The sequence below is a fragment of the Anguilla rostrata genome, chromosome 5 (genome assembly GCF_018555375.3).
Source record: "Anguilla rostrata isolate EN2019 chromosome 5, ASM1855537v3, whole genome shotgun sequence".
In the NCBI taxonomy this organism is placed as follows: Eukaryota; Metazoa; Chordata; class Actinopteri; order Anguilliformes; family Anguillidae; genus Anguilla; species Anguilla rostrata.
This window is the reverse complement of record NC_057937.1, coordinates 46,813,039-46,839,023: the sequence shown is the minus strand read 5'-3', so window position 1 is coordinate 46,839,023 and position 25,985 is coordinate 46,813,039. Positions and strand designations below refer to the sequence as shown.

The window sequence follows — 25,985 nt, the reverse complement described above, 5'->3', positions numbered from 1 at the left end:
GTAGCCTAAATTCATTTGAACTGTGTTTACTGGAGTCAAACCAGTCAGCCAACAAAAGCTTTCAAGGTTATGGAGATTATGAAGCCTGTCTACGGGATATTTCGGCGAACAATAAATGTGACAATTTTATCCTATCAACGCCTCCCTGCAGATTCATTCAGATTTGCATTTCGCATGCGCTGAATGCTTAACAAAATACACCAGGCTCGATGCTTATTTGAACAGGAGAATTTTAAATCAGTGTCAGGTGCATAATGTAGGCTACAGTAAATTATATTCACCGTTAATAAATAAGCACATGCTTATTCTCTATCAAACAGTGTATCAATAAATAGTTATGTAGCCTAGGCAATATCAAACGTGCCTCTGGTGCCGAGCAATCGTTTCAATCCGTATCGAGTTTTCACATCTGACTCTAGCCTGAGAGAACCGCACGTTCTGGATCGTACAGGGAGCTCCAAGATGTGCGACTGGCTTAGGATCAGTCTCTTTGATCATCGGCTTCTCTGTGAGCCTGACGCCAGCTACAGTTCTACCTTCTGCGTTCGGCTGCTATAGGCTGAGTTGTACTGCGGCTTGCGATTGGTTGCTGTAGTGACATATAGTGGAGCGTTAGCACGACTCTCATAGGCACTCTCCGTTGCAACTTTTTCTATACGTGCAAATGTATATCTATTCATCTGTGTACTTCGGTCGGATACTAGGAATGAATGATGCAATGTGATACAATAAGGAACGACCTAGGTCTGACATTGTTGTTTTAATGTAGATTCAAGTAGACTACACCATTTCGCACTTTATTATTACTATTTTTTTGAACTTTTTTTGTTGGCATTTTCAAAGTGTCATATCTTCATTAACTCTTGATATTACAGGACCATGAAACTCAGTGAAAACATGGATTTGTTTTTTATTTTTTTATCTTTAACTTTTGTTCTTTGCCAGACATTACCTTCTCAAAACGTTTATACAAATCACTGGGCTGTGCGAATTTCTGGGGGACGCGAGGAAGCTGACAAACTTGCTTCAAAATATGGCTATATTAATTTGGGGCAGGTAAGAGTAAATTTATTTCCAGAGGACTCATTCGCATTAGTATTTTGGACCGTCTGCTTGGATTCCCAAAATGATTTTGGGTATTGTAATGCATGTTTTGCGAATCCCGTATTTGATCGGCTTGTCGAGGAGATTAGGCTACTAGATGTTTGTTTGTTAGAAAGTAGCCCGCGCCCGTTATACTAACATAACTTAGATAAGATTACTTTTATCAACAAGGTGTTTAAAGTAACAACAGCAGTAGGTATGTTATAAATCCGAGAATGGATGTATTAATTAGTGAATTTATACACCTACGTCAGCAACTGTGAGTGCCCGTTGTATTCCATACAAGTGTACAAATTTAGCCCGAGTATCCAGTCTGAGTGCGCGTTGATTATGCGTTTACTTACACTTACGAATCTAACACGCTATTTAAGAAAATCTGTTCATAATTATTTATCAATGTTTGTGTTGCGATAGGTCGGAACAGTAGGTTACTCGTTTACGGTAGGAGCGTGCCCGCGTATTATTATATCGTGGGAAGATGGCTATGTTCTTTGTTTGCTTTGAACCTTGTGTTTGCTTGAAACCTTTTCGTTGCTAGTTAATAATTCAGACTTTGTTTTTAAGCTCAGAACAGTGATAGAAGTGTTCTTAAAACAGCCATTCCTGGCTGGATGACGTTGTGTTGACAAGCAGCCCTTGTTTGATGTTATTAATCAGATGAATCGTATTATCATTTGCTGACATGTTGACAATATTGTTAGGCTATATTTTGTAATTGCATGAATATGCCGGTTTTTATCACGACGTGAGAGATCGCGGGAAGACAAAAAAGTTTACTGTCGTCTGCGGACATAGGACTAGAATATTCAGGATTGGACAACCTCAGATATTATTAGGGTAATAGAACATATTTGGTCTGATTCAAGTGCGTTGTCAGGAGGATTTTCATGTGTCCACAGAGTTGTGTGTGGAGTTCATAAAAAAGTTCTGTCTGTGCGTGAGAATGAGTAAGAAAGCTGGAGAAAGATATTCTACAGATTATTCTACTAGATTTGTAGTTTTATTCATTAATTTTAGAAATACATTTATTTTTATCTCACAAATAAAGAACTCTTTGTTTTGGGGTAGGCAATTTTCTATAGAAATTACAAAAATGTGTAGATAAATTTGTCATGAAATTGTTATGGGCTTACATTTACATTTTATAAAAATGTTAATAATGAATGAAATACATACAGTATTTTGTATCCATGCACCTCTAAAGCTAATCCACTTATGTCTCTGGGAGCTCTGGGACTCTTGTCATGACAGATGTATGGCCCATTTTTGATGACTTCAAATGCAGTCTGTTGTTTTTTGCATCTGAATTTAAACTGTTTATTTCCCTGTGATGGTATCAACAAATGAACCTTGAAGTTCTTTATGCATTCACTGACAAGCAATGAGGGATTAGGCAGGATAATGCAATTGTCTTCCTGGTAATGTTCATGTATGCCCACACACACACTAGTACACGTGTATGCAGACTGGCAGAAATATGGACGCATGCACGCACACACACACACACACACACACACACATTCAAAAGCTGTTTTGGCTTCTAAAAGTCTCTGGAAGTGAGAAAAAGAGGGATTTGGAGACAGTAAATCTTTGTCCTGTGCCAAAACCACCTGTTCTCAGATCGTAGTGTACATTTGTCAAGGAAAATTTACAGGAGCATATTTATTAGTACACATTCTTTCACAATATGCATGCTATTTTGCAAGTCAGTTGTGGATTCTCAAACGGTTACCATTGAGCTTACCGAGGATGTACGTTTAAGTGTAGTTCACTCCCTCCTCACAAGATATGGAGGGGTGCTCACATAACACTTCCTGGAGAATCAATAGTCTTGGTTTTGGATCCATAATAGCTAATGTCTATGTTGCCATCAGTCGTTTTTGATTTCAGGCTTTTCACAGAAGAAAAGGCTGCTTATTCCATTTTGCTTCCTCATAGCTGGTTAACATCCCTGTTCAAAGAACCATTACACCAGTTTTCACTTTTTAATTGTTCAAATGCTGCCCTAGTGGGTCTTTTTGTGTGACTTATGGTCTGTTTTTTTGTTACTCAGATTGGAAGCTTGGAGGATCACTACCATTTTCATCACAGCAAAGTTGTGAGAAGATCTGCCTTCTCTACGAGGGGAACTCACAGCTTCATCCACATGGATCCAAAGGTATTAGTCTGGCGCTCTGATTAGTTTACCACATGTAAATAATCGTTTTATTCCTGCTTCATTGAGTGAAATACTTTGTTTGTCTGTCTGGTGAGGTATACCACATTGTGCAGGTTGCAAAATCACAATGAACTTCCATTGAATAGTTTCAGCCCTCAGTTGGATGTTCTGCAATAAAACGATCAGATGAATCATCATTACTGGAAATATCTTGCGTGCATTTGGAAATTTATTCGAAAAGCAAGAGTGAGATTACAGATTTCTCCTTATCTCTCATGCATGTTGTGTGGTAGTGAGGACCAGTCTAGGTTCTAAAGGCAGAGCTTTGGTGCATTAATATTGCATGGGCTATTTCCATATTGTCTGAAGAAAGCAGCATGTTTAAGACCGTAAAGCTGCTTCCTTGGCCAGTAGCCTGGCCTTTTTATTAAGATTATCTGTGTCAGACAGCTTGGATATCAGTCCAAATAAAAAACAGGACCTGACCCCTCAGAGGGTTAGCCACACTGATTTTTATCGTGTCCCAAGGCGTGTACAAATGGTGGAGTGGGAAAATCCCTCAATAACATCCTTTATCGGTGTCATGACACTGTTGATTCACCTGCTGTGCTCGGCGTTATTTTCTGCTTTTGCCACAAAACTGATCAGCGCGGCACCAGCCTCTGTTTGGCTCCATACAATATGAGGAGCTTCCTTTTGTCCAAGCTTGACCATTCGTCACGTAGACAGAGTGTATGTGCTTTGGAACCATGCAATAGATTTTCAGAGGGTTTTGTCCCAAGTGCCTTGATACCTGTATGGCCTGTACGTGGAAGCCCAAATAAGAAAGGAAACCTACTGAAGAGAAATTAGGTTTATTTTGGGGTTTGGGGGAAAAAAACTTAAAAGACTGTAAAGAGGCTTTGAAAGCTAATGGCAGAGGAATTCATGTTGTCAATTATTAATCTGCTCTGGTACATCCACATCCCTTGAGCAATGCAAGATGAGTGTGGAACTGCACTCTGAGCACCTCCAGAATATATAGAAGGCTTCAGAATAGTAATTTGTAGTGATCTACAATTAAATTCTCTCCCTGGGCATTTTTTTACTTCCTTTTTATGCCTGGATAACTTTTACAGATAGGAAAATGAGCATTGTTCTTTATTTACAGGCACTGATAAATCCGTTTAATAGGACTTTTCAAATTGTATCTAACAAGGCAAGTGGGACATGGGGAATATGCGAATATATCAAATGGTGTCTGTTAAATGAGATGTCTTAGGCTGTTTTGTTCAATGTGCACCGTAAGATAAACCCCGTCTACTCACATAGTGTGTTATCTCTAAAGAATGGTGTAGGCATTGTTAAATGTCTGTTATCAAAGACATTTATGGTAATTTGAAGTAACGTCACATTACGTTTCTAACCAGTATCGCATCCATGCTTCTGGACTCCCACTTTCCAATTAAATAATTAAACCTTAAAGTAACTGACCTCTGCCAGCAACGTGGTAAAAAGACCAGAAGGTAAGGGGGAATGTTTTGGGTCACCAGTTTTTTGTGAAAACCCTACAGGTTGACTGGGTTCAGCAGCAGGTGGTGAAAGCACGGGTGAAGAGACATACCAGGAATGACCTCAACTTTGTGCATTTCAATGATCCGAAGTGGTCGGGCATGTGGTACATTGTAAGTGAACGACTCTCTCTCTCTTTCTCAGGATTTGATTTATCTTTGCCATTTGGTCTCAGTCCGCCTTCACGAGTGCAGTTTCACTATGACATGCATTTAGATGCTGATTTGAAGTCCTTAATCGAAAATTGAAAATGCACAGGTGTTTAGCCCACTATCCAGACCCCCCCCCTTCCGTTACAAGGATGGTTTGCCCCCAGAAATGCTGGAAAATGTGGTGCTGGTGCAGTGCAGTTACTGTAAGATGGACAAACAACTGTCTCTTCTTCTTTGCGATATGGACTCTATCTTTATCTGTCAGCTGAGTAAACGGAAGTTGTGTGTGCAAAAGTCATGACTGCGTTGGCGGTCTGTTTGAAGCGCCTCAGCTGTCAGTGCGCACGTATTTAATAAAAGTTGCTCCTTTGCGAATATACCTGCTGACAGATTTTTAAATGAGTGTGTGATAAGATATTTTTTGAAAATATAATAACTCATGTGTGAAATTGTTCTCTCTGCATTGGTCTTTATGTGAGCGGTAAAAGCCCTAGAAATCCATGGCTGGGTGTATTAACATGCTAAGCCCCCTCCCCAAACACACACACACGCACACATGCGTGCACACACACAGACACACACACCACCCTTTGGGGGAGAAATTATTTACTAAAATAAAATGACAAATGACTTACTGGCTAAGGATTTATAGAAGGAATTGTGTGAGTTTTCCATTCTGGAGGAAACAGTTGTGTGTCACAATAATATGTACTTTATTAACATATATATTGTATTTTATGTATTATATATTTTATTCAGACCTTTATTCCTGCCCTGTTAATATAGTTATGTATACAGGTTGGGTTCAGGCAAGCTGCACTGTGTTGCAGAGACAGAAAATGGAGGAATGTGAGTGGTGAATGGGGGGGGGGGAAAGTACTCCCGCAAGCATTTGAGAAATCTGGAGAAGTCTGCAAGTTTATTCAGTGCTATGGTGTGAATGAATTTCACCTGAGCAAGGCCTTATACTGCACTTAGAAAAGTAGTTCCTGGTTCAGAAGACCAGGATGTTTCCTGGATGCATGCTGCAGTGATGTAGATCAATGTCTCCTTGAGCTGTAAATCTCATCCTTAAATGTCTAAACTCATGAAGGGATGTAGATAACCACTTGTGCCAACATGCTGTTTAGTCACAGTTGTTGTTTTTGTTCAGAGATGGAAAGCAAGCCTCAAACTGTGACCAGCAGCTGTAATCTCCTCTGTGTTTCCCCAGTGAGCATGTATCCCTAGTGACTGACACATACGTCCCCCTCCCCCTAACATGTTCATAGTGCTTCATCCTCCAATCCCTGGCCTGCTTACTAACACCAACTGTGATCTTTGGCTGTGCAGCCATGTGCCTTCCAAGAAAATGAACTGAATTTTCATATTTTCTGTCAGTTCATTTGGCATTCCTAAAATTGGAGAAAGAAGCAGCGGAATACCTACGATTTCTCCAGTGGTTTTGGGAAGCTGCATATTTTATATTACATTACATTACAAACATTTAGCAGATGCTCTTATCCAGGGAGGCTTACACAGCTTTTACATTTTTACATAGTATTTATTTATTCAGCTGGATATGAACTGAATTAGTTCAGGTTAAGTACCTTGTTCAAGGGTACAATGTTCTACTCGGCAACTGAACCTGCAAACTGTTAGTCATAAGCCCAGTTCCCTAACCATTATAGCACACTTCATGTAACCCTGTTTATATAAGCAATTTTTATTGTTAGGAAAAAATGTATTTCCAGGAAGTTGACTCACATGGCTTTGTGCTGGTGACAACAAAAACAGAAGGCATATGGTACTTCCTACCGGCTGTAGGCCACATGGAGTTTCTTAACTGTTTTAATGGGGGATGGGTAAATCATTTAATCCAAAGAGGGACTCCATCTATAAACCCAAAACCTCCCAAAGCAATTCCACCTTCCTTTCACAGGTGAAAACAATTTAATTTCTTGGCAATCCAGTGAGAGCATTGGTTAGTTCGCAGCTGGCTTAGCTTTCCAAGATGCAGAAATGAGACACCCAAGGACATTCAGAGCACATAGCCACATGCCTTTGAATAAATAAGTTTTTTTTTTTTTTTTTTGTAAATGCACTTATCTTGTTTGACATGGTTTGGTTCACCAGTTCTGATTATGCTGTCTGGTTGCAGGGGCATGAACGAAAATATTCTGGAATATGCTTTGTGTATTTTTTATTTTTTTCCATGACACGGCTGCCCTTCTCCGTTATCCCCCAGCACTGTGGAGATAGAAGCAGCCGCTGCCGCTCGGAGATGAACATCCTGGCAGCCTGGCAGAGGGGTTACACGGGCAAGAACGTGGTGGTCACCATCCTGGATGACGGCATCGAGCGGAACCACCCTGACCTCGCACAGAACTACGTGAGTTTATTAAAGCCGCCTATTCAGGTTCCCCCGATGGCCTGAACTGACGATCACTGTCAGTGTAAAGCCAAACCAAGCCCCTGCTATGAGAGCTGACTCTGACAGCAAATATCGTAGGACACAACCTTGCAGTAAATAAATGTAATTTCTCCACGAGACAGTTTGGATTACAGGCTTAAGTTATGGCCAGGGGCAGCTTCTAATTTATTGCTTGTTTCCTAATAACACACAGCGGATGAGATATGACTGAAAGGTGAAGAAAGTTGAGGTCTGACTGTCTTTTTCAATTTACGGTGATGAATTGTTTTCTTTCTTCTTCTTCTTCTTCTTTTTTTTGCTATTTCTTTTTTTTTTTTCCATTCCTAGGATCAGCTTGCAAGCTATGATGTCAACGGGAATGACCACGATCCCACTCCACGATATGACTCCAGCAATGAAAACAAGTAAGGCTCCCCAAGATGGCGTTTAGCAGTTCACTTTTTGTCACATCTTCAGCCCAAGCACCAAATGCTTCAGTGATTGGACAGGATGCTCTTGTTTTATACATTGCTTTAATTAAAGATCTGGGCTGCTTGCGTGTGGGGATAAGGGTGTGTGATCGTCTGGTCTCTGTGCTCCATTCCATATCCTTCCTTCCTCTCCAGGCCCATAAGCTTGTTTAATGAGAACTCCGAGGAACAGTGGAGGCTATGCAGTCCTTTTGTTGTGGATATTTAAGTTGTAACAAGAAAAAGACATCCATCTTTTACCACTCTATTCATTTGCTGCATTTTCTTAAAAGTGTGAGTGTAGCCTATTTAAATTTAGATTTTTGTTTTGTATTTAATGTGAAATAAGATTACCTGTGGCTATTGTATTGTATTAAAACACTAAGTATGCTGGTTTACTTGCTTAACAAGTAAAATAAAATAAAAAATGTGAATTGGTAGTCGTGTACATTACCTCAGATTGGAATACAAAGAGCCAATACAGAGCTTGTGTTTTATAGCACTACTTTACTGAAGAATGAAAACAGTTTCAAAGGCTGCAAGTGAGTTCGTATGGAGAAGTCTGTTCTGATGAATCACAGTAATCTTCAGTCACATTTACTGCATTGGATTCCTCCAATGTATTCAGGTTATGCCTACGGAGCACAATATTCAAAGCAGTATTTTTCTATTTCCCGTTTTGATTGTTTGAGCCGAACAATTATGCAAAAGGATCTAATTAATTTTTTTGAAGGTTGAAGTTGAAGCAGCATAATTTCCCTTTGGTGGAAAGGACAGGGCAGGAACTAGAGGGGAAAAAACCAAATCCATTAAAAAGGAAGTGCTCAATTTGAGTTTGTTAAACCAGCCCGGGGAGATGCACGGTGGCGAAGGGTTCCTTCTCATTCACCTGGCCTGGGGTTAGCAGAGTGAGCTTGATATTCAGTCCCATTCCCTGTCCCAATTCTGTTCATTAGCACAATGTTAATGGGACAGTTCTGCTGGAATGCTTTGTATTCTGTGGTGTGATTCGCATTTGGGGGCACATTCGTTTTGAAAGGGATATGTTGTTGGTCCCTGTGTGGAGCTAGCTCTGAGGAGGGGGGTAGGAGGTGGTCTGGGGCCTTCTTGAAAACTGAGGCATGTTCACTGTAATCATCTTCGTCTACTGTTCATGCTTTCCTTCCACTTTTTTCCACTTAAAGCCCGTTTTACTTCTTTACAGTTGACTTTCTATTTCTGTATTTCATATATTCATTGACCTTTCCGTGCTTGTTTTTCACTGATATGTTTAAAAATTCATTAGATTCATTACATAGTTGGATGAGCAGACCATTTAATGTGGCAGGTCCTGTGATTTATTGAATGGGGGGGTTGGGGGGTGTAATTCCTATTTTGTGTTATCCTCCAGTGCTGTCTCACCTCGTACCAAAACCCTTATCAGGTGAACTGCATATTGTGATAAAGGGAGACTCTTAAAACCTCCAAATACGGGTTCTGCATAATTATTGACTAATAGTGCCTCAGAGTAATGGAGAGCCTCTGCCTTTCGCCTAAGGAGATATTTGTTTCATTCTGTGGGGAGCAAAGGAATATGTCTCTGTCTATTGATATTAGCAGATACCAAATGCGATTGCCGTTATCTCGCGGCTTTGCCTGTACGGATGTTCTGCCTGTAAGTGTTTCAGAGCCGTTCAATCAAAGGGTACCGTTTTTTGTGACATTGTGAGTCAGGTGAGAGAATGAGCTCAGTGGCATCTGAGGTGGAGGGTTGCAGTGTGTGTTGTGTGTGTGTGTGTGTGTAAGAGAGATAGAGGGAGAGTGTGATGCTCCTTTCTTCCTCTCTCTGCAGACATGGGACCCGGTGTGCTGGTGAAGTCGCAGCTGTGGCCAATAATTCTCACTGCATCGTTGGCATTGCGTACAACGCCCGGATCGGAGGTAGGGTCTTCAGTTGGAGTTATTCTGCATGGATGCCCGGGATTAACCCTGTGGTGTGTTGGTGCTGTGGAAGGGCTCGCTTTTTTTCCCTCGCTTATTAATCTAGTAGGCCATGAGTGGGTGTACATTCATGCGTTCACAAAACTATTAATTCCCTGGTAGGGTCTGCTATGTGTGTCAGGGCTCTTTTAATCAAAAAGGAGAATCCAAGCATATACTGCCTACCCTGTGTTTTTTCCCTCCGCCGTCTGCAGCTGTGCTTATTGAAACTCGGATGTGAAGTTCTCTCCCCCCCCCCCCCCTTTCTCAATCCGAAAAATGGCGTCGGCTCCTCTGCCAAGGCTCTGCTTTACAGCACTAATGAAGTGCAGCATATATTATTCCTGAGGTGTGATGCAATCATAGGTAAATAATGATGGCCAGCTTTTTAAAAAATAAAAGCCTTGTTTCAGAAGGGCTTGGCGGCTTATTAGCATCCCAGGCGCGCCTGCATTGATCTGACTGGGAAGGGAGTTCTCTCTCCTTCCATTCCCTGACCTTCACCAACTCCCAGAATTCATAAGGTCACCCGTCACGCCAAGTTTTTACTAGCGGCTTTCTTTATTGCTAGCTGCTCTTGGCTCTCATAAATGTTACAGACGTATAGATGACACTCCTGTAACATGGCTTTTAAATGGCGAAGAAACTTTGCTCTAGCTGGCCTTTGCAAAGCTGTTTTGGTTCCAATTATGGCTGTTAGGGTCCTGGGACACATAGTTGTCCTGTGAACCTGTAAGCTCAATCATTTTACTGTTTTTAAAATGGGAAATTAGCCTCACAAGGGAGGCAATTGATTCACAATTTGCACAGGCCCCTCGGAGCTATATATAGCTGTTTTTGGTCATATTTCCAGATACAAGTGTTTGTATTTCCATAAGAATTTCCAGACATGGTCAACTGTTTATGTGTATCTGCTAATCTGTCTGTATCTGTCTGTTTAATATCAGCATTAGTCACGTTGTTTCTTCAATGTTACATATTGTACATTCATTTTGAGCATAATAGAACTAAGGTAGAAATCCGCAGTCAATACCATCTGTTTAATCAGCTTATAGTATTAAATACTTCCAGCACAATCGTATTTAATCCACAGGCTCGAGGCTCTCAGTGACACGGGATGGTTAAATTGAACATTCGTGCGTTTTAGCTATCTGTATTCCTAATAGTCTGTGTATCTGTTGCGTGACTTCTTTAATCCAGAGGCTGCCTCCTCTGTTGAAACAACATTTTCAAGGCATGAATCTGACTGGTTAAGCCTTGAATGTGCTCTTGCATAAAAAACCTGAATTCCTCATGGTCTCATTAGGTGCCTATGAAGTGCTTTGCAAATATTCGCATTTGTTTTTACACAATCTGCTATCGTTGATGGTATCAACTTTATTTGCACGGACGTGCACATGGTGCGAAACTGATATTAGTGCGTATGGCTTGGAGTGTCAAATTCATAAGAATAATGAAAATCTGTTTTGTGGCCTGAAGTGGATGATTGAAGTGTCTGGGATGAGGGCCAAAGTAAACGTTGTTGAGGTCGATCCCCCCTGGTGACATCATTTACCGTGCAGCGTCGAAACTTCTCTGAACAGACCTGGTTCAAAGCCACAAGTGGTTGGCAAGCTGTAACAGGGGAATGAGCATGTTTTTGTCGTACACTTCTTATGCTGAGATTTGGTGTTTGTTGTATAGATGCCACACTTTTTTTGAGCCTGAAAGTCTATTTATAGTGAACCAAGGTTATTCCGGCAAATATAGCCTGTAAAAACATGGTCCCTGTCCAAGGAGTCATACAAATGTCACATAAAATCAATTATGTTTGTAAGTTTTTGCTGTCAACACTATAGTAAAAGGTCAGATTAAACCCAACATGGGAGAAACAGAGTGTTTGGCTTTCCTTATCTTTCCAGTGTGAGAGATTAAAGCTGCTGTCTCAAAGATCACGTTAATGCAGTATGACTGCCATTGTCCCAAGCTGTGAGGCTGCAGGTGTGTATATCAATTTTTTTTTGGTAGCCTTGTCTCTCATTACCAGAAAAGCTTTTCGCTGTATGAAGAGATCAGATTAACAAGCAGATGGTATTTGCCAAAAATAGATTGGGAAGACTAAGCCACCTGCACAGTCCAAAATAAGTAATCAAATTCATTTGAACAGATTTTCAAGCCTGTAGCTGACTGTTGTGCAAAACGCATTGTGAGAGGAGATTTCAATTAGGCCGATACTGAGAACTTCATCCAGAATTTTTTGCCCCTCTATTCAGGGAACAGGCTCGTTAATTTTGAAACGAGCAGCAGAGGGTGATGAAAGGAAGAGAGGCTTTGTAGGGCCGTGTACTGCTCTGGTGCAGCAGCGGAGATCAGCCATTGGTCCATTTATCCTGTGTCGTCTGGTGGTGTTAAAATGTCCTCTGTTCCCGGTGGTTTGTTAAACAAGTGCTTTTTTTACGGTTTACAGCAAAGACTTATTTGCTCTCAGCAGTCGCTGTGGAACAAAGATCTTTGATTGCAATTAGAGTACATTTACAAGCACGGGGCAATGCACTCGCCGCTTTCAATATTTCTGTGCTCCCAGGCATTCGGATGTTGGACGGAGATGTAACAGATGTGGTGGAGGCAAAGTCTCTTGGCATACGGCCGGACTACATTGACATCTACAGTGCCAGCTGGGGACCGGACGACGACGGGAAGACCGTGGACGGGCCTGGCCCACTTGCCAAGCAGGCCTTTGAACAGGGCATTAAAAAGGTCCGGTAATTGGCGCGGGAAATAACTTTTTTTTTTTTTCTCTGAAAGCTGCCGCGGATGTTCCAGTAGCGCCTCTGATTGTTTGTCCGTACAGTAGTCCAACTGGAGAGCTGCGCTACGCTCAAACCGCAGTAATGGCACCAGAAGTTTTTCTGTCTGGGGCGTGCTCTCGGTGGGAGGTTTTAGGGAGGGGAAAAGACGTGGCAGGGAACGGACAGGGGAAGGGGAAACGTCACCGCTGCTGGATTAGCCGCCCGGGTGCGGTGACCCAAAGATGCAGGAAAGTAGGTTACAACGGGCGGGCGCAGCAATGCAGAAAGGCACAAAGGACACGATTATGTCCCTCGCTTGGGCATCCGAGAGGTCGCCAGTCAGAAACAATGGGGGGTCTTGGAGGTCTGGCTGGAGCCTGGCCTCCTGCCTGGTTTCTAATGTGCCACTGCTGCCGTTGGCTGTCCTTTTCTCCCATGGAAATGCAGGGTCGAAAGGGCCTGGGCTCCATCTTCGTGTGGGCCTCGGGGAACGGCGGCCGGGAAGGCGACCACTGCTCCTGCGACGGCTACACCAACAGCATCTACACCATCTCCGTCAGCAGCACCACGGAGAACGGAAACAAGCCCTGGTACTTGGAGGTCTGCTCCTCCACCCTGGCCACCACCTACAGCAGCGGGGAGTTTTACGACAGGAAAATAGTTGAGTACTGATGTCAGTTCCCCTGAGGTTGTGAGAAGATCAACAGCGTACACGAATGTGCGCAGGCAGACACATGCTCTCTCACACAAACACACACTCACACACACAAAAGGAAGCCAGGAATTATCTGGTCGTGCCAAGGCACGTGCCTTTCCCATCCATCAATTCCAAGCATTGCTTTTGCTGGGAAATTTCCTTTCTTTTCTTCAATGCAATATTAATAACATGCATATAGGACAGATGATTAGTCTTTGTTTATATTAAGGAATGTTTATTTGAGAAATTGTGACATTTTTAAAAAAGCATTTTGACTGGCTTACATGCTTGTAAACAAGTGATTGAATACAAGAGAATGAAGAGAAATTATTGGAGCATTTAGAGTAGAATAAAATGATTAAGACACCCTGGAACATGACACACAAGAAAATCAGTAGAGAATGATTTCTTTGCCTGGTTTACAGTGTCTCTCACTCTCTTGCTCTCTGGAGATCCTCTGGGGGTTAGTAGTGCTGGGCTGTGAAAGTACAACATTCATTGTATTCAAGATTATTTTTTAATAATCAATGAAAATTGACCAAATATTTTTTGCATACCTTTGTATGAAAGCGTATGAATATGACGTACTGTATATGTGTGTGTAAATAAAGAAGTAGCCCTCTTATAATATGCATAGCTAGTATGTAGTATTCACTTGTGGATTGAATGTGACAAAGTACACATGAAAACATAGTCATAAATTTTGAAGAATCTGTTTTCTTTTCGTAGATTAAAGAGCAGAGAATGAATGTGGTGGGCTGCATTTGACCGTAGGGTTGAAGAGCCCTGGGTCAGATGTAGCTCTAAAGGGTTTCCTCCTGTTTGTCTCCTGACAGCAGTATATTAGGGAGTGACACAATGAGAAGCGTGTTCAGTTCACTTTCATGAATTCTGTGTTGCTGGGGTGTGTGTAGCGCCAGGGAAAAGGCCAGGGATCACACAGCGGTTTCTCCAGCCTCGCTTGCCCGTCTATCTCTCATTTCCAGGCGGGCCCAAATGCAGGGGCTCTCACACGCCACAGCGAATCCCATCTGTGTCTGATTTAAGGGGGCTGTTTAATTATTTACAGGCGGTGATCTTGCCTGCGCCGTCTGTGGATTCGTCCGACTCTGTGGGTGTCCTGTCTTGTTTGAGAGGGGCAGAAAGAAAATATTTACCGAGCGTTGTACAATACCAGAACTCTGCTTCACATTTCAGCGGGATGGAGGTTAACACGAGGGGGGTGAGCTTGTCCTAGCGAGTGTCCTTATTCTGCAGAACAACAAGTCCAGGACGTTCAGCTGTGTAATCAGTTCATCTGGACACTCTCGCGCTGTCATTGAGGCCTCCGTCTGTTGATCGTGTCGTGTTGGTTGTGTCACGTCGATCCCTCTTCCTCTCTCCCCCGCTCAGGTCACCACGGACCTCCGGCAGCGCTGCACTGACGGTCACACGGGCACCTCTGTCTCCGCCCCCATGGTGGCTGGGGTCATCGCACTGGCCCTGGAGGCCAAGTGAGTTGTCCTCTGTCACTGCCTTGATTTAAAATAGCAGAAATGGTCTGCTTTCTAAGGAAGACTCTACTCTGTGATTGGTCTAAACTGGGAAGGGGAAAAGTATCAAAACATGAACATCAAAGGCAGTTTTTTTTTTGTTGCATTTTATAGGCAACATTCTGTGTCACAGGGTGAGGTTCATTCCCAAAGGACTGATTAGCACTGGACAGAGTCATTTAGGCTAGTCATTGTTCCAGGCCTGCTGAGTTGTATGATGCTCAAGTTTTCATTTGTATCCAAACACTGGGGTCAATGACTTGTGATTTAATAACACGAAATGTGCCTGGAACATGAACGCAGACACATGGAGCAATTCCTTTGATGTTCCAAATAAGAGTGAACGCTGCTTTCACATGCTGTCCCCATTGCCAGTTCAAAGACGTTAACTGTGGTTACACGCATAGCTAAGCCATTGTTGTGTCATCTTTGAGAGAAACTACTGAGCAGGATCTGATATGGGAAAAAATCTAGAATGATGATTCAACCAATATTTTTTTATACTGGTATCGATAATATTTTAATGCATTTACACAAAATTTACTGGACAATTTACTGGAGTCCTAATCATGATAATATGAAACGTTGCATTTAATATGCATTTCAATTTCAACTTAATTTAGCCTGAAGTAAATTGCTGTAAAATGTCCCAGATGAAAACCAGTTATGTAGCAACTAGACTCAACCAGCAAAATGATAAAATGAGATGGCATTCATTTCAATTTAACTTCAATTTAATTTATAATAAAGAAATAAAATTTAATTAACTCTGTAATAGCCAATTTAAATAACCAATTTAGGCTATTTATTCAGTTTCATTCAAAAGGGGTCAGTGCTGTATTACATTGCGGAGTAGTACAGATCATATGCTGATCATAATCTTCCTTCAAAGACCCTTCATATGATACACAACAGTGGCGAAAACCTGCAATATCAGGGTCCTGAATTTCTCAGTGGATAAGATCCCAGTTGGTGACCAGTGGGCTCCGGTGTTTGCTCTGAATATAGAGTAGATTAAGGGCTGTGGCCTGGACAAGGCCTATTGCCCTTGAGTTTGGGCTGTGTCGTGTAGTACGGCTGCAGCAGCAGGACAAATCTAACCTTGTTCCATCTGAGCAGATTAGTGTGACGTCAGCAAGGGCTCCATGGATCGCTACTATGCTAGTGCTTATTAATAATGCTTTATTTATATAGCACCTTTCATACATAAAATGCAGCTGAAAGTGCCTGTTTTATGATTCTGATAAGCTATGAGCCCATGTTTTCTTTAAGAAATGTGAGGATCTTTTCGTATTGTGTATTGAAACCATACCACTATATAGCTAGGCAGGGCTGGATATACTTTGATATAATTTTGGTGGGCCAGTAGGGGGACAGTGTTCTCTTTATACTCATTGCAATGTGTTATGATTTTGGCGGTGCATTCCAATTGCTTATTTATTTATTTATTTATTTTACCTCCTTACGTCCTTTCCTTGCGTCCTTTCCTGGTATCCTAGTATTGCTCTTTCAAGTGTTGGACGTGGCAGATGGGGAGAGGTGGACCCACAGGTCGATCATTTATACGACCCACGTTCTGAAACAGTACTTCCGCAAAGGATGCACTCATGTTTTCTTGCGCAAGAATCCTTTGGATGCCTCCTAGTTCCTAGCTCCTAGCTCCTTGAAGGAGCATTTAATGGGTGGATATGTCCTGAAAGATGGCGGACCTCAGTCGACTGCTGGGTCAGTCAAGGATCTAGGAGGCAAGGAGGAATAAAATGAGCGTTTTGAATGAGCCCCAGATGTTGATTTCTGGTCTTTTTGACTCATTTGACCTTCCATACTAGGAAAGGACACAATGAAAGGAGGCAAGGAGGTGGAAAAAAATAAGCAATTGGAATGCACCCCTGGTATGCTGGCTAAATTCCAATGTTGGTTTTCTTGGTCTTGCCTTCCAATCATCTGCCATTTTAATTGCCTAAAGAATGCATGCCTCTCTTTCCACATCAGCTGATGTGTAGCCAGCATTCTGCTTCAAAAACACTGCCATACATGACATAAGTGTTGCAAATTGGTAATAGTTCACCCCACCACCCATTCTCCCTTTGTGTTCAGTGTTTTGAGATCCTGTCATGAAAGGTGCAATCTGTCATTCAAAAAATAACCGTATACAAATAGCATTTGAATTCATTTCAATTTTTCTCTTGGGCTTCATTGATTTTCTTACCATAATCATGTAGTTGGTGATTTTGTGCATCGGCATTCTGTCTGAAAGGGGCATAACTTTCCTGGAGGACAAAACCACAAAGGCAATCTGCTCTGGTGCAATGTCCAGATCGGGCTACAGCTGGCATTCGGATCAGCAGTCTAATTTATCTGCTGGTCCCTTGAAATTTAACAGAGAATTCAAGGTTTCTAGACTGTGATGTTTTACAATGCAACAGTTTAAGCCCATAGGAGCAGGTGAGCGATGATGCTTCTGCTGGTGTAGGGAAAATCTTGGGTCAAGCAGCCGAATGAGCAACAAGCTGAGCTGTCTGATACCAACAATGTAGCCCATGGCAATCATGGTGCTGGCCAGCGAAAGACAGAAGGAGAGCAAGAACTGCCCCTGGCTGAGGGTGCATAGGCTGAAATTCTGTAGCAGAAAATATTCTTACATTTTTTGTGATATATATATTTAACAATCTACCGTGCTTTGGCGCATACAGTATTTGAATAATGTTGCATATTCCTTTTGAATCAATACTTTGATGTAAAATTTTGATGCAACTTTTTCCTCATGTATTATTCAAGACCTTTCACATGGAAATGGCTAAATCAATTGACGTTTCTGACTGCGGCTGACTCCGGTAGCCAGTTATGAATGAGCGGTTATTGACTGAGCAGTTATTGCAGCAATAATGATTTACCACAGGAGGCCCAGAGAGGCAGCCAGTGGAGTAATTGTGGTCAATATTACTAGTGTCTGTTCAGTTGTTTTTTTTGTCTTGAGTGTAATTTAATTAAACCTTTCATATGTTTGATGTAAACAGTTCACCCTCCTGAGTAATGGAATTCATTAATAACAACACTGAATTGGACACAGTGTTCCTACAGTAGAGTGCCCTGACTGACCCGTGCTCCATGGCATGTAGGTCTGCGACACTAAGAACATTTTGCGTCATTGATAACCCAGATTTACTTGTTGTTTTTGAATTCTTTAGCTGTAGCCCTTTCCTGGTGGGACTTGGTGAAAGAAAATATGAATAATTAGTTCAACAGATAACCGAAATATTTCAGCTTTGCAGTCACAGAACAAAAACATCACAATCTAATAAGGTCAATCCTCCCTCCCTCCCCCTTCCTTCACTTCCGTCGCCATCCCTGACTTCACATTCTTTAATGATGCCATTTTTTCATTCATTTTGAAATTGACTTTTTAAAGTCCATTCAAAAGGAAAATATCACAAATATGATTAAAAATTCTATAGAAATGGATGTTTATCACCAAACCGTTGTCAGAGTATTATGGAATGGAGAGAGCTCTGTTGGGATCAGAGTTTTGGCGATAAGCAAATTGGTTTTTTCTTTAATTTTTTCGCAGCCCACTGATAACCTGGAGAGACGTGCAGCACCTCTTGGTGAAGACTTCAAGGCCCGCCCATTTGAAGGCCAACGACTGGAAGACCAACGCCGCAGGACACAAAGGTCAGTGTGATTTGGTAGGTAGTGATTTTCAGAGTGCTGCCATGTCAGTGTGCTTCAAATGGATTTTCCATAACACTGCAATAATTGCATTATCACACATGTTCAGTGTCATGGCTCTCTCTCAAATTCAGGCTTGTGTATTTTGTACATGATAAGAGCAGCTTACTGTTTTCATAATGTATGTTAGTGCAGAGCCTAATTTTTGCGCCTTGTTCCTGGGCAGATTTGAACAACACTACACTAATTGCTATATTTCAAAAAACTTCTTTTCACGCAATACAGCACAACAAATGCATCTTCATAAAGCATTCATAAGATACTCATATGTTGGATTATGTACACATCGTGCTATAGTGTATATGTACATATGGATCTATTATTGCATGCGCAACAGCTCATATGGAGTACATTGTTAAATATCTCTAAACTTCATATGGTTTAAGTAATGCACTGATGTTCTCATGCACTAAATTGAAATGAAGGCTGTAACATTCATTTCAGCAGGTCCATTGGAGGTCACACATTTTAATGTGGTGCCAGAGCACCATATTGGAAGTTGTGACCTCCTCAACTGAGCGCCACGTACAATACGTCGCTTCATATTTTGCCAATCATTATTTTTGACATGCTCTGTGAACTGTGAAATAAAGCATGATGAACACTTTGGCAGTGATTCGATCAACATTTATCCTTCACTAACAACTAGTAAGAATGATTATATTTTCTTTACATACTCTGTTTGGTGAGTTCAGCAGTCACGAAAAAAAAGTCTATAGCTTGTAGGTTAAAGTTAACCAGTTGTCCTTGACCGACGTGCTAAACGATGGTCATGGGACTTCATTGATCGTAATTCGGGGGTGTACCTGGGTGCAGTGCAAATGAAGGAAACGGTGCAACATTTAAGGGGAGCAATTGATTGTAGATGTAAGGTTGAGTTGTGTGGCTCCTCGCTTTAGAGCTTGCCTGTGCTGGTGTCTCCTCAGTCAGCCACCTGTATGGGTTCGGCCTGGTGGATGCAGAGGCCATGGTGGTGGAGGCCAAAAAGTGGAGAAGCGTTCCTTCCCAGCACACCTGCACCAGGATCTCTGATCGCAGGACCAGGTGAGGACTTCCTGCTCCTCCATGCAGGGGGTGTGGGGGGTGGTGTGCGGTGGGGTGGCGGGGAGTGCCTTCACACTGCTGTTCAGGAGAATATCACAGCTGCTGTCGTAATCTTGGAAGCCTCAGTTTCTTAATGTGCCACTTTGCATCAGCCATTTCTATTTGAACACATAGATTTATTGTCTCCATGTGCCAAAGTACTTTAGTATTTCCAGAGTGTAATGTGGTACAAATTAAATTCTTCTTCGTAGTCTATGCCATCCTCTCATCTAAAACAAACAGCCTCCGAAAATGGCATAATGAAACATAATGAAGTATTCTGGAGTACTGTGATCAATCACTGGATTAATTAATTCTCTTTGCTTCTACTGCATGGTGGCAACAGACATATTTGTGCTTCTAAGACACATATTACTTTATGCTGCCGTAGTTGTAATAAATCCTTTACTGTGTTTTGAAAAAGGTATCTGATGATAATGGTCTGTAATTAGACCCATCTATTTTCATCAGGAGAACATTGCGAATAATTGGAGCATATCTGAACACTATGAGTGCGTACCACCTGCTTAGCAGAACATCCATTTCCCCTCGGGCAGATGAATGAATAGCAGTGGAAGGTGGCGGTGTTCAGGTGCCCGTGGTGTGTGGAAGGGCACATTGCCTTCGGAGCCCCTGGGCTCGCAACAGTTGCAAGATTATTTTTACCTGCATCGCAAAGGACACAACTCCTCCCTTAGGTCTCAGCTTTATTGATGGACAGATCTGATTCACCAGTTCATTGACTTGGCCAGTGCTTTCTAAGCTTGTGAAAAATGTAGCTGGGTCATATGTGCCTATGTGACAATATGTGCGCTGTTTGTTCTCAGCTGTGAAAAATAAAATGTTATTTAAAAGTAAAATACCCAGAGAACTGGGGAAAAAGTGAAGGAAACTGTTCATGCTTGCCATATTGAATTCCTCATTTTGTCCATTTGTATTATCATTGTATTGTTTTTCCCCCCTCAGTGCTGACAGAAAGCATAATCATAAAATGTACCTTCTTGGCCCTGCATGGCTCTATTTAAATGCTGTGCTGCGGTTTGTGATGGTCTAACTACGATCGTGTTGTCGCCGGGCGCTTTGTGATTGAGACGGACTCGCCGGCCCCCTCGCGAGCGCTGCGGGACGGCGTGTGAATCATCGTCCCCGCGCGGTGGGGGCCGCGGCGACGTCGGGCTGTGATTGCATTACAAAGGAGGCCAGTAAAACTCCTCCGCCGTGGCGGGACGGGGCCTTCTGAGGGACGGGAGATAACGGCAGAGCAGCGATTCGGTCTGGGGAAACGGGAGACGGGGAGGAGGGGCGTGTTCTCCCACGGCGAGCTCCGGCCCCCGGCCGGGACAGGGAGGAACGTCAGAGGTGCTTATCGCCGGTTTCCGCAGAAACGGGTGATGCAGGAGCAAGAGATGGCACGAGCGGCGTCTTTTTTTTGGTGGTGATTTGTTTTGGAGCTTGGGGACCTCTGAAGGTGCTCGCATTGCAAACCGGCGAAACAAATTGAGTTGGGCATCGGGGGGGAAACTACAGACGCGGGAGCTTCTTTCTCCTCTCTGCGTCAGGAAGTTGAGTGCAGTGGCCTAGAATGGCAGAGCGTGGCGATGCATCAATTTAAAGGGGTCAACTGGGGATAACATCTTCTGCCGTTTTTATTTCAAACTATCTGAAAAACCACATGCGCTAGTGCACCTATACACACGCTCACATTGAGAACACTGTGATGTGCTCTGTGTCGCTTATACCACTTGACTGGGGTGGGGTGTTCTGCTGGATGTCCTAGTTTATGACATTGTCTTTGCTTTGTGGAAGTTTTGACAGGCACTGGCTTTTCCCTCTCGTGACCATTAAATTAAATTTAATGGGCAATTGTGAGCTGGATAATTGCCATTGCATAATGTTTTGGTATCGGGTAATGTGCCACCTTTATTTTTCATGTTAATATTAATAAATGGTCAGCCTGCAGAGCTTTGGATCAATTAGTTAGAGTGCCCTGAGGGAGCCCTATTATGAGGGTGATGGTGATAAACTGAGGGTTTGATAATTACCTGTTATAAACGCCCTTAATGAATCAGAAGCTACTCTATTGATTGCCAATATCTGACATTCATATTAAATGCATGCATCGTCTTGTCTCTTTTATTGTTCTGGCAAGTCTTTATGCAATCTGTAATTCAGTGTAATAATTCAAAGAAATAGCCATTTAACTGGCTTGTTGACCAAAATAATGTTGCCCTCCTATAAATTTTCAGAAAAAGAAAAAAAAGTGTAGTTTGATGAATTTAAAATTTTAGGTTCTTAATTTCCCACTGGGTCCCTGGTCTTGACTGGCTAGAAAAAAAAGATTCATTTAATGAATTGTGTGCACATATAAAGAAAGATGGGCCATTCCCTGGAAGGATTTACATGTTACCTCTCATTGATTAGCCCATAAATATTTAGCTATGCGTTTGTGAGGTGTTCCGTGGTAATAAAAAAAAAGATTTAAAATGTCTCAAAGAAAGCTTGGCTCCGTTTCAGTACCTTGCTTTGCATAAGAAGCTGTGAATTCAGGTCAAGGGTGGGCAGTTCCAGTCGTCATATATTAGCATCATATCTGTTGGGTTTCGTTCTGCCCTTGGGTTTTTATTGTTTAATTGACAGAAAGACGTCTCGCCCGTTGCTCCGTCTGTAAATCATTTGCTAATTGAATCGCGGCCCTTGCAAATCTGAATGACTCCTGCCTCCTCCTCGTTTCCGAGATTTAGGGAAGAACCTCTGGTGCTTGAAGTAGGCTTGTGATCTGTAGTGTGTGTACATATTCGGCTCAGTCCCTCACTCCAAATTCTCAGCCTGCCATCCTAAAAGGTACCGAAACTCACATTCATGTGGCAGTAGAGGATACGAAGAAAGAAGGTCCGTGCCTTCCTGCTGTGAGTCAACCTTTCTTTTTCATCTGAGGTCCACAGATTTTCTCCTGCTGTCATTCAGAGTTCCTCGATTTGCAAGCTTTAAAAGTAAATCCTTTTTCATCATGGAGCAGAGAAGAAGCAAAAAGATGAGGTTTGGGGGGAGGGGCATTGCTAGGAGATGGTACTTTGAATCCTCTGCTTATTCCTGATGGCTGGAGAAAAAAAAAAACATTGAACCCTTCTACATGGTGCAATGTTCAAAGTGGCTTTAAAATTCACCTCTGGTGCTTTCTGTTTTGAAGTATATGATCAATCGCACAAATGATGCAGTGAGAAGGATGAGTTTGGGAAAACCTTCCTGTCATTTATCCAGCGCTGTGGTTGCATTGTGTCAGAGGCGTTCAGGATGTGTGCAGTGGGTGATGTGTTGTGCGCTGGGCTCCACGGGGAGTCGTTGCTCATTTACCTGGGGTAATGGTGTTTTGAATTGGCTCAGAGCCAGATGGGGCATTTACCTTCCTGTGAAAGAAACGCTGAGGGATTTTTTTCTGAAGTGTGCAGAAATGAAGTGTTGGGGGGGTGGAGGGGACATGCCAAGTGGATTGAGCGTAACTTTGGGAACCCCAGAGGGAATTGGATTGCCTGCCCGCAGACACAATCAGATAAGCGCCCCAGCAAAATGGATGCCACTTGTATTTTGTGAACATTCGAAATGCCACATTCGTGGTCAAACTTCACCTCATTCAAAAATGTTCTTAGAAAATAGAGAAACTAAGTTATTCACCATCCACAGCTTGTACTGTAATCACAAATAGAGTAAATATTAAAATCTAGGCAAAAGCAGTAATGGAACTTCATAGCAAAGAGAAATCTTTCCCAGCTCCGCCTAATGCTTTGAGCCAAGCAATAAATACAGTATGAAATGACCATATTTTCACGCTGTGCACTTTGAACTCTTCTAAGTGCTTTGCTTCTTCTTTGAAAAGGTAATATGAGCTTCTGAGTGTTGCTGAATTTTTCTGTTCGTTTTTCAGTTTGTCGTCAGAGATGACCTGATTGGTCCATCTTCTCTGAGGAGCCCTGGATGGCCAGCCTTCTTTAACCGATGCCTTAACAGGCTCTGTCAGCGCTGTTTGCAAAGTGACAGTCAAAATTTTGACTGACATCTGTGTGTCCCCCGGTGGAGCGGCGTGAGGGTTGAATTAGGCCAGCGAGACGATTCCAGCCCACAGTTTGGTTTTCATTAGCGAGGAGCCGGCCAGGATGAATTGATTAACAATCTCAATCTCCTCCCCCTCAATATTGCATTGGGAAATGTAACGTCAAAATGTCAACCAAGAGAAGAAATGTTGTCATACCCACCCATCCCCGACCTAGTCCTCCCGAATGCATGCGCTTTGAGCTTATAACAGACATGTCTCCTGGGGTCGGCTCCACAGGCTAACATTGATCAGTGTTACACCACTGTTGATTGGATGTGAAGTCCATTGTTAGATGTTGTTTAGTACTTTTTTGCACTAGCTCTGACCACCTCTTGTCATTGCTGTGAAATGTGACATGAAGTAACATTTTGATTATAGAATCCAATTCCAGCCGAGGATGCCTGGCTGCACAAACTGAATCATTCATTGCCGTGGTGATCCTGGGTGCTCCTGTGTTTTAAAATGCAGCCCTGCACTTTCCATTCATGATCTTGCTGCTCTCCATTGCACATGTGCCTTTGCCAGTTAAGAGAATTTTACCACCAGTTTTTTTTGACACGCTGTCCTTTATTCTTTGTGATACAAATGCAATGGGGTGCCTATTTATTTGCAGACATAAAAATTATTCAAGCTAAAACAAATGAACAGAATGATATTTTCTCGTTCATCTCCTTTATTCTTTGTGATACAAATGCAATGGTATGCATATTTATTTGCAGACATAAAATTATTCATGCTAAAACAAATGAAAAGAATGATATTTTCTCAAAACTTCCTGTTCAGCCTACTGAACCTGTCTCCCATAATGCGATTTTTCATAACTTACCTGTAACAGTGCAAAACCCACAGATTGCAGTCTGGAAAATTGAGACCGTGGAGAAAGGGATGAATTGAATTTACTTTGTTGTATGAGATGATATTGTCCTCATTGGAATTTGGAGGTCTTAATACATCACAGGCAATCATGCACCCATATCACATGACCCCACATTGCAACTAATTCACTACCCTGACCGCTAACAACAAATAACTTTCCAAAATGACATAATTTGCAAGAAGCATGCTTTGTGGAACAAGATCTCTGTTGCCTTGGTGATGTGTGTAGTTTCTTTGTCATGTACAGACAAACAAAAGCTAGAATTTAGATTTTTTGAGTACAATTGGCATAGAGTACAGTGCCTGTGGAACTCTATTTTCTTGGCAGTTGTGTTTATGTCACATAGCTGTGGCCATGGCTTTCGCTGTCTGGTTACTGAAGAAGCTCAAAATACCCTCTGCCCTCACGCTCTCTGTTGCCTTGACAGGTACATTCGTCCGGACCAGTACCTGAATGCCAGCATCAGTTCCTCGGGCTGTGCTGAGCAAGCCGACCAGAGTGTGGTGCACCTGGAGCATGTGGTGGTGAGGGTGCTTATTGTGCACCCGCGCCGTGGAGACCTGCAGATCAACCTCATCTCACCTTCTGGGACACGCTCCCAGCTCCTGGCCAAGAGGTGAGGATGCCACACCCACAAAGGGAACCCACTCCCTCCTCTTCCCCCATCCCCGCTCTAGCCCCTCCACAGCCCTGCTCCTCTTCCCCCTGCCCAATCCCACTCAACCCATCCCTGCTCTACCTCCCCCCAGCCCGGCTCCTCTCCCCCCAGTCCCAGTACAGAGGACGCTGAATAGATCCCCACACCATTAGACCGGAGTCTGCCATCTACAAGTTCTTTGCTCCAGCATGCATCCTCATCTCAGAGGTCCCTGTGCTTTCCACGCTTGTATGCTAGCCTTGGATATCCCGTCTTTGGCAGAAAATCTCATTACCTCTAGTTTCAACAGTGGCAAAAACGGGAAATGAGTGGAGTATCTTTCCTGTAAATATAACATCTGTGATGGAGCATCATGCGAATTGGCTCCACATGAGCCCTGATGTGACTTCAGTTGTCTCTGTCAGTGTCAGGAGAGCTCTTTCATCACAATGAAAGGCATTCTATCATCCATTGAGGACAAAACTAATATTTGTATTCTCTTCTATCTTTGGTTAGCTATTCTAGTTTTCTCCCCTGTACACACACAGATACACACTGGTGCGTGCACATGACTTCTCATTGCTGACATCCTTCCAGTGCTATCTGGACTGCTGATATGGGCATCGAAGGGATAAATGATTATTATTCTCGGATCCTCATGAATAAAACAAGAAAGGGTTTATAGATAAACCTTCATTTGATTTTTATCATGGGAGATCTCTGTCCCTGACATCAAATGTAAATTTTAAAAAAGATAGCTGGCTGTGCTCTTTTCATGTCAGTGTGCCC

General features: G+C 42.5%; 1 protein-coding gene across 3 annotated transcripts in view; it reads left to right on the top strand.

Annotated features, from left to right (window-relative positions):
• Positions 1 to 523: 523 nt before the first annotated feature.
• Positions 524 to 25,985, top strand: part of pcsk6 (proprotein convertase subtilisin/kexin type 6) — a 38,379-nt gene continuing 12,917 nt past the window's right edge. Inside the window, exons 1-13 of one of the 3 annotated variants that reach the window (XM_064336639.1) lie at positions 526 to 744; positions 946 to 1,056; positions 3,158 to 3,262; positions 4,816 to 4,926; positions 7,193 to 7,336; positions 7,706 to 7,782; positions 9,659 to 9,747; positions 12,350 to 12,522; positions 13,002 to 13,214; positions 14,644 to 14,744; positions 18,352 to 18,455; positions 19,439 to 19,556; positions 24,987 to 25,175. In XM_064336639.1, the coding sequence (XP_064192709.1) occupies positions 3,251 to 3,262; positions 4,816 to 4,926; positions 7,193 to 7,336; positions 7,706 to 7,782; positions 9,659 to 9,747; positions 12,350 to 12,522; positions 13,002 to 13,214; positions 14,644 to 14,744; positions 18,352 to 18,455; positions 19,439 to 19,556; positions 24,987 to 25,175 (1,331 nt within the window). In that variant the 5' untranslated portion in view covers positions 526 to 744; positions 946 to 1,056; positions 3,158 to 3,250. Of the gene's footprint in view, positions 1,057 to 3,157; positions 3,263 to 4,815; positions 4,927 to 7,192; positions 7,337 to 7,705; positions 7,783 to 9,658; positions 9,748 to 12,349; positions 12,523 to 13,001; positions 13,215 to 14,643; positions 14,745 to 18,351; positions 18,456 to 19,438; positions 19,557 to 24,986; positions 25,176 to 25,985 lie in introns of all 3 variants that reach the window. The other 2 variants (XR_010330170.1, XM_064336638.1) reach the window with 2 other exon arrangements.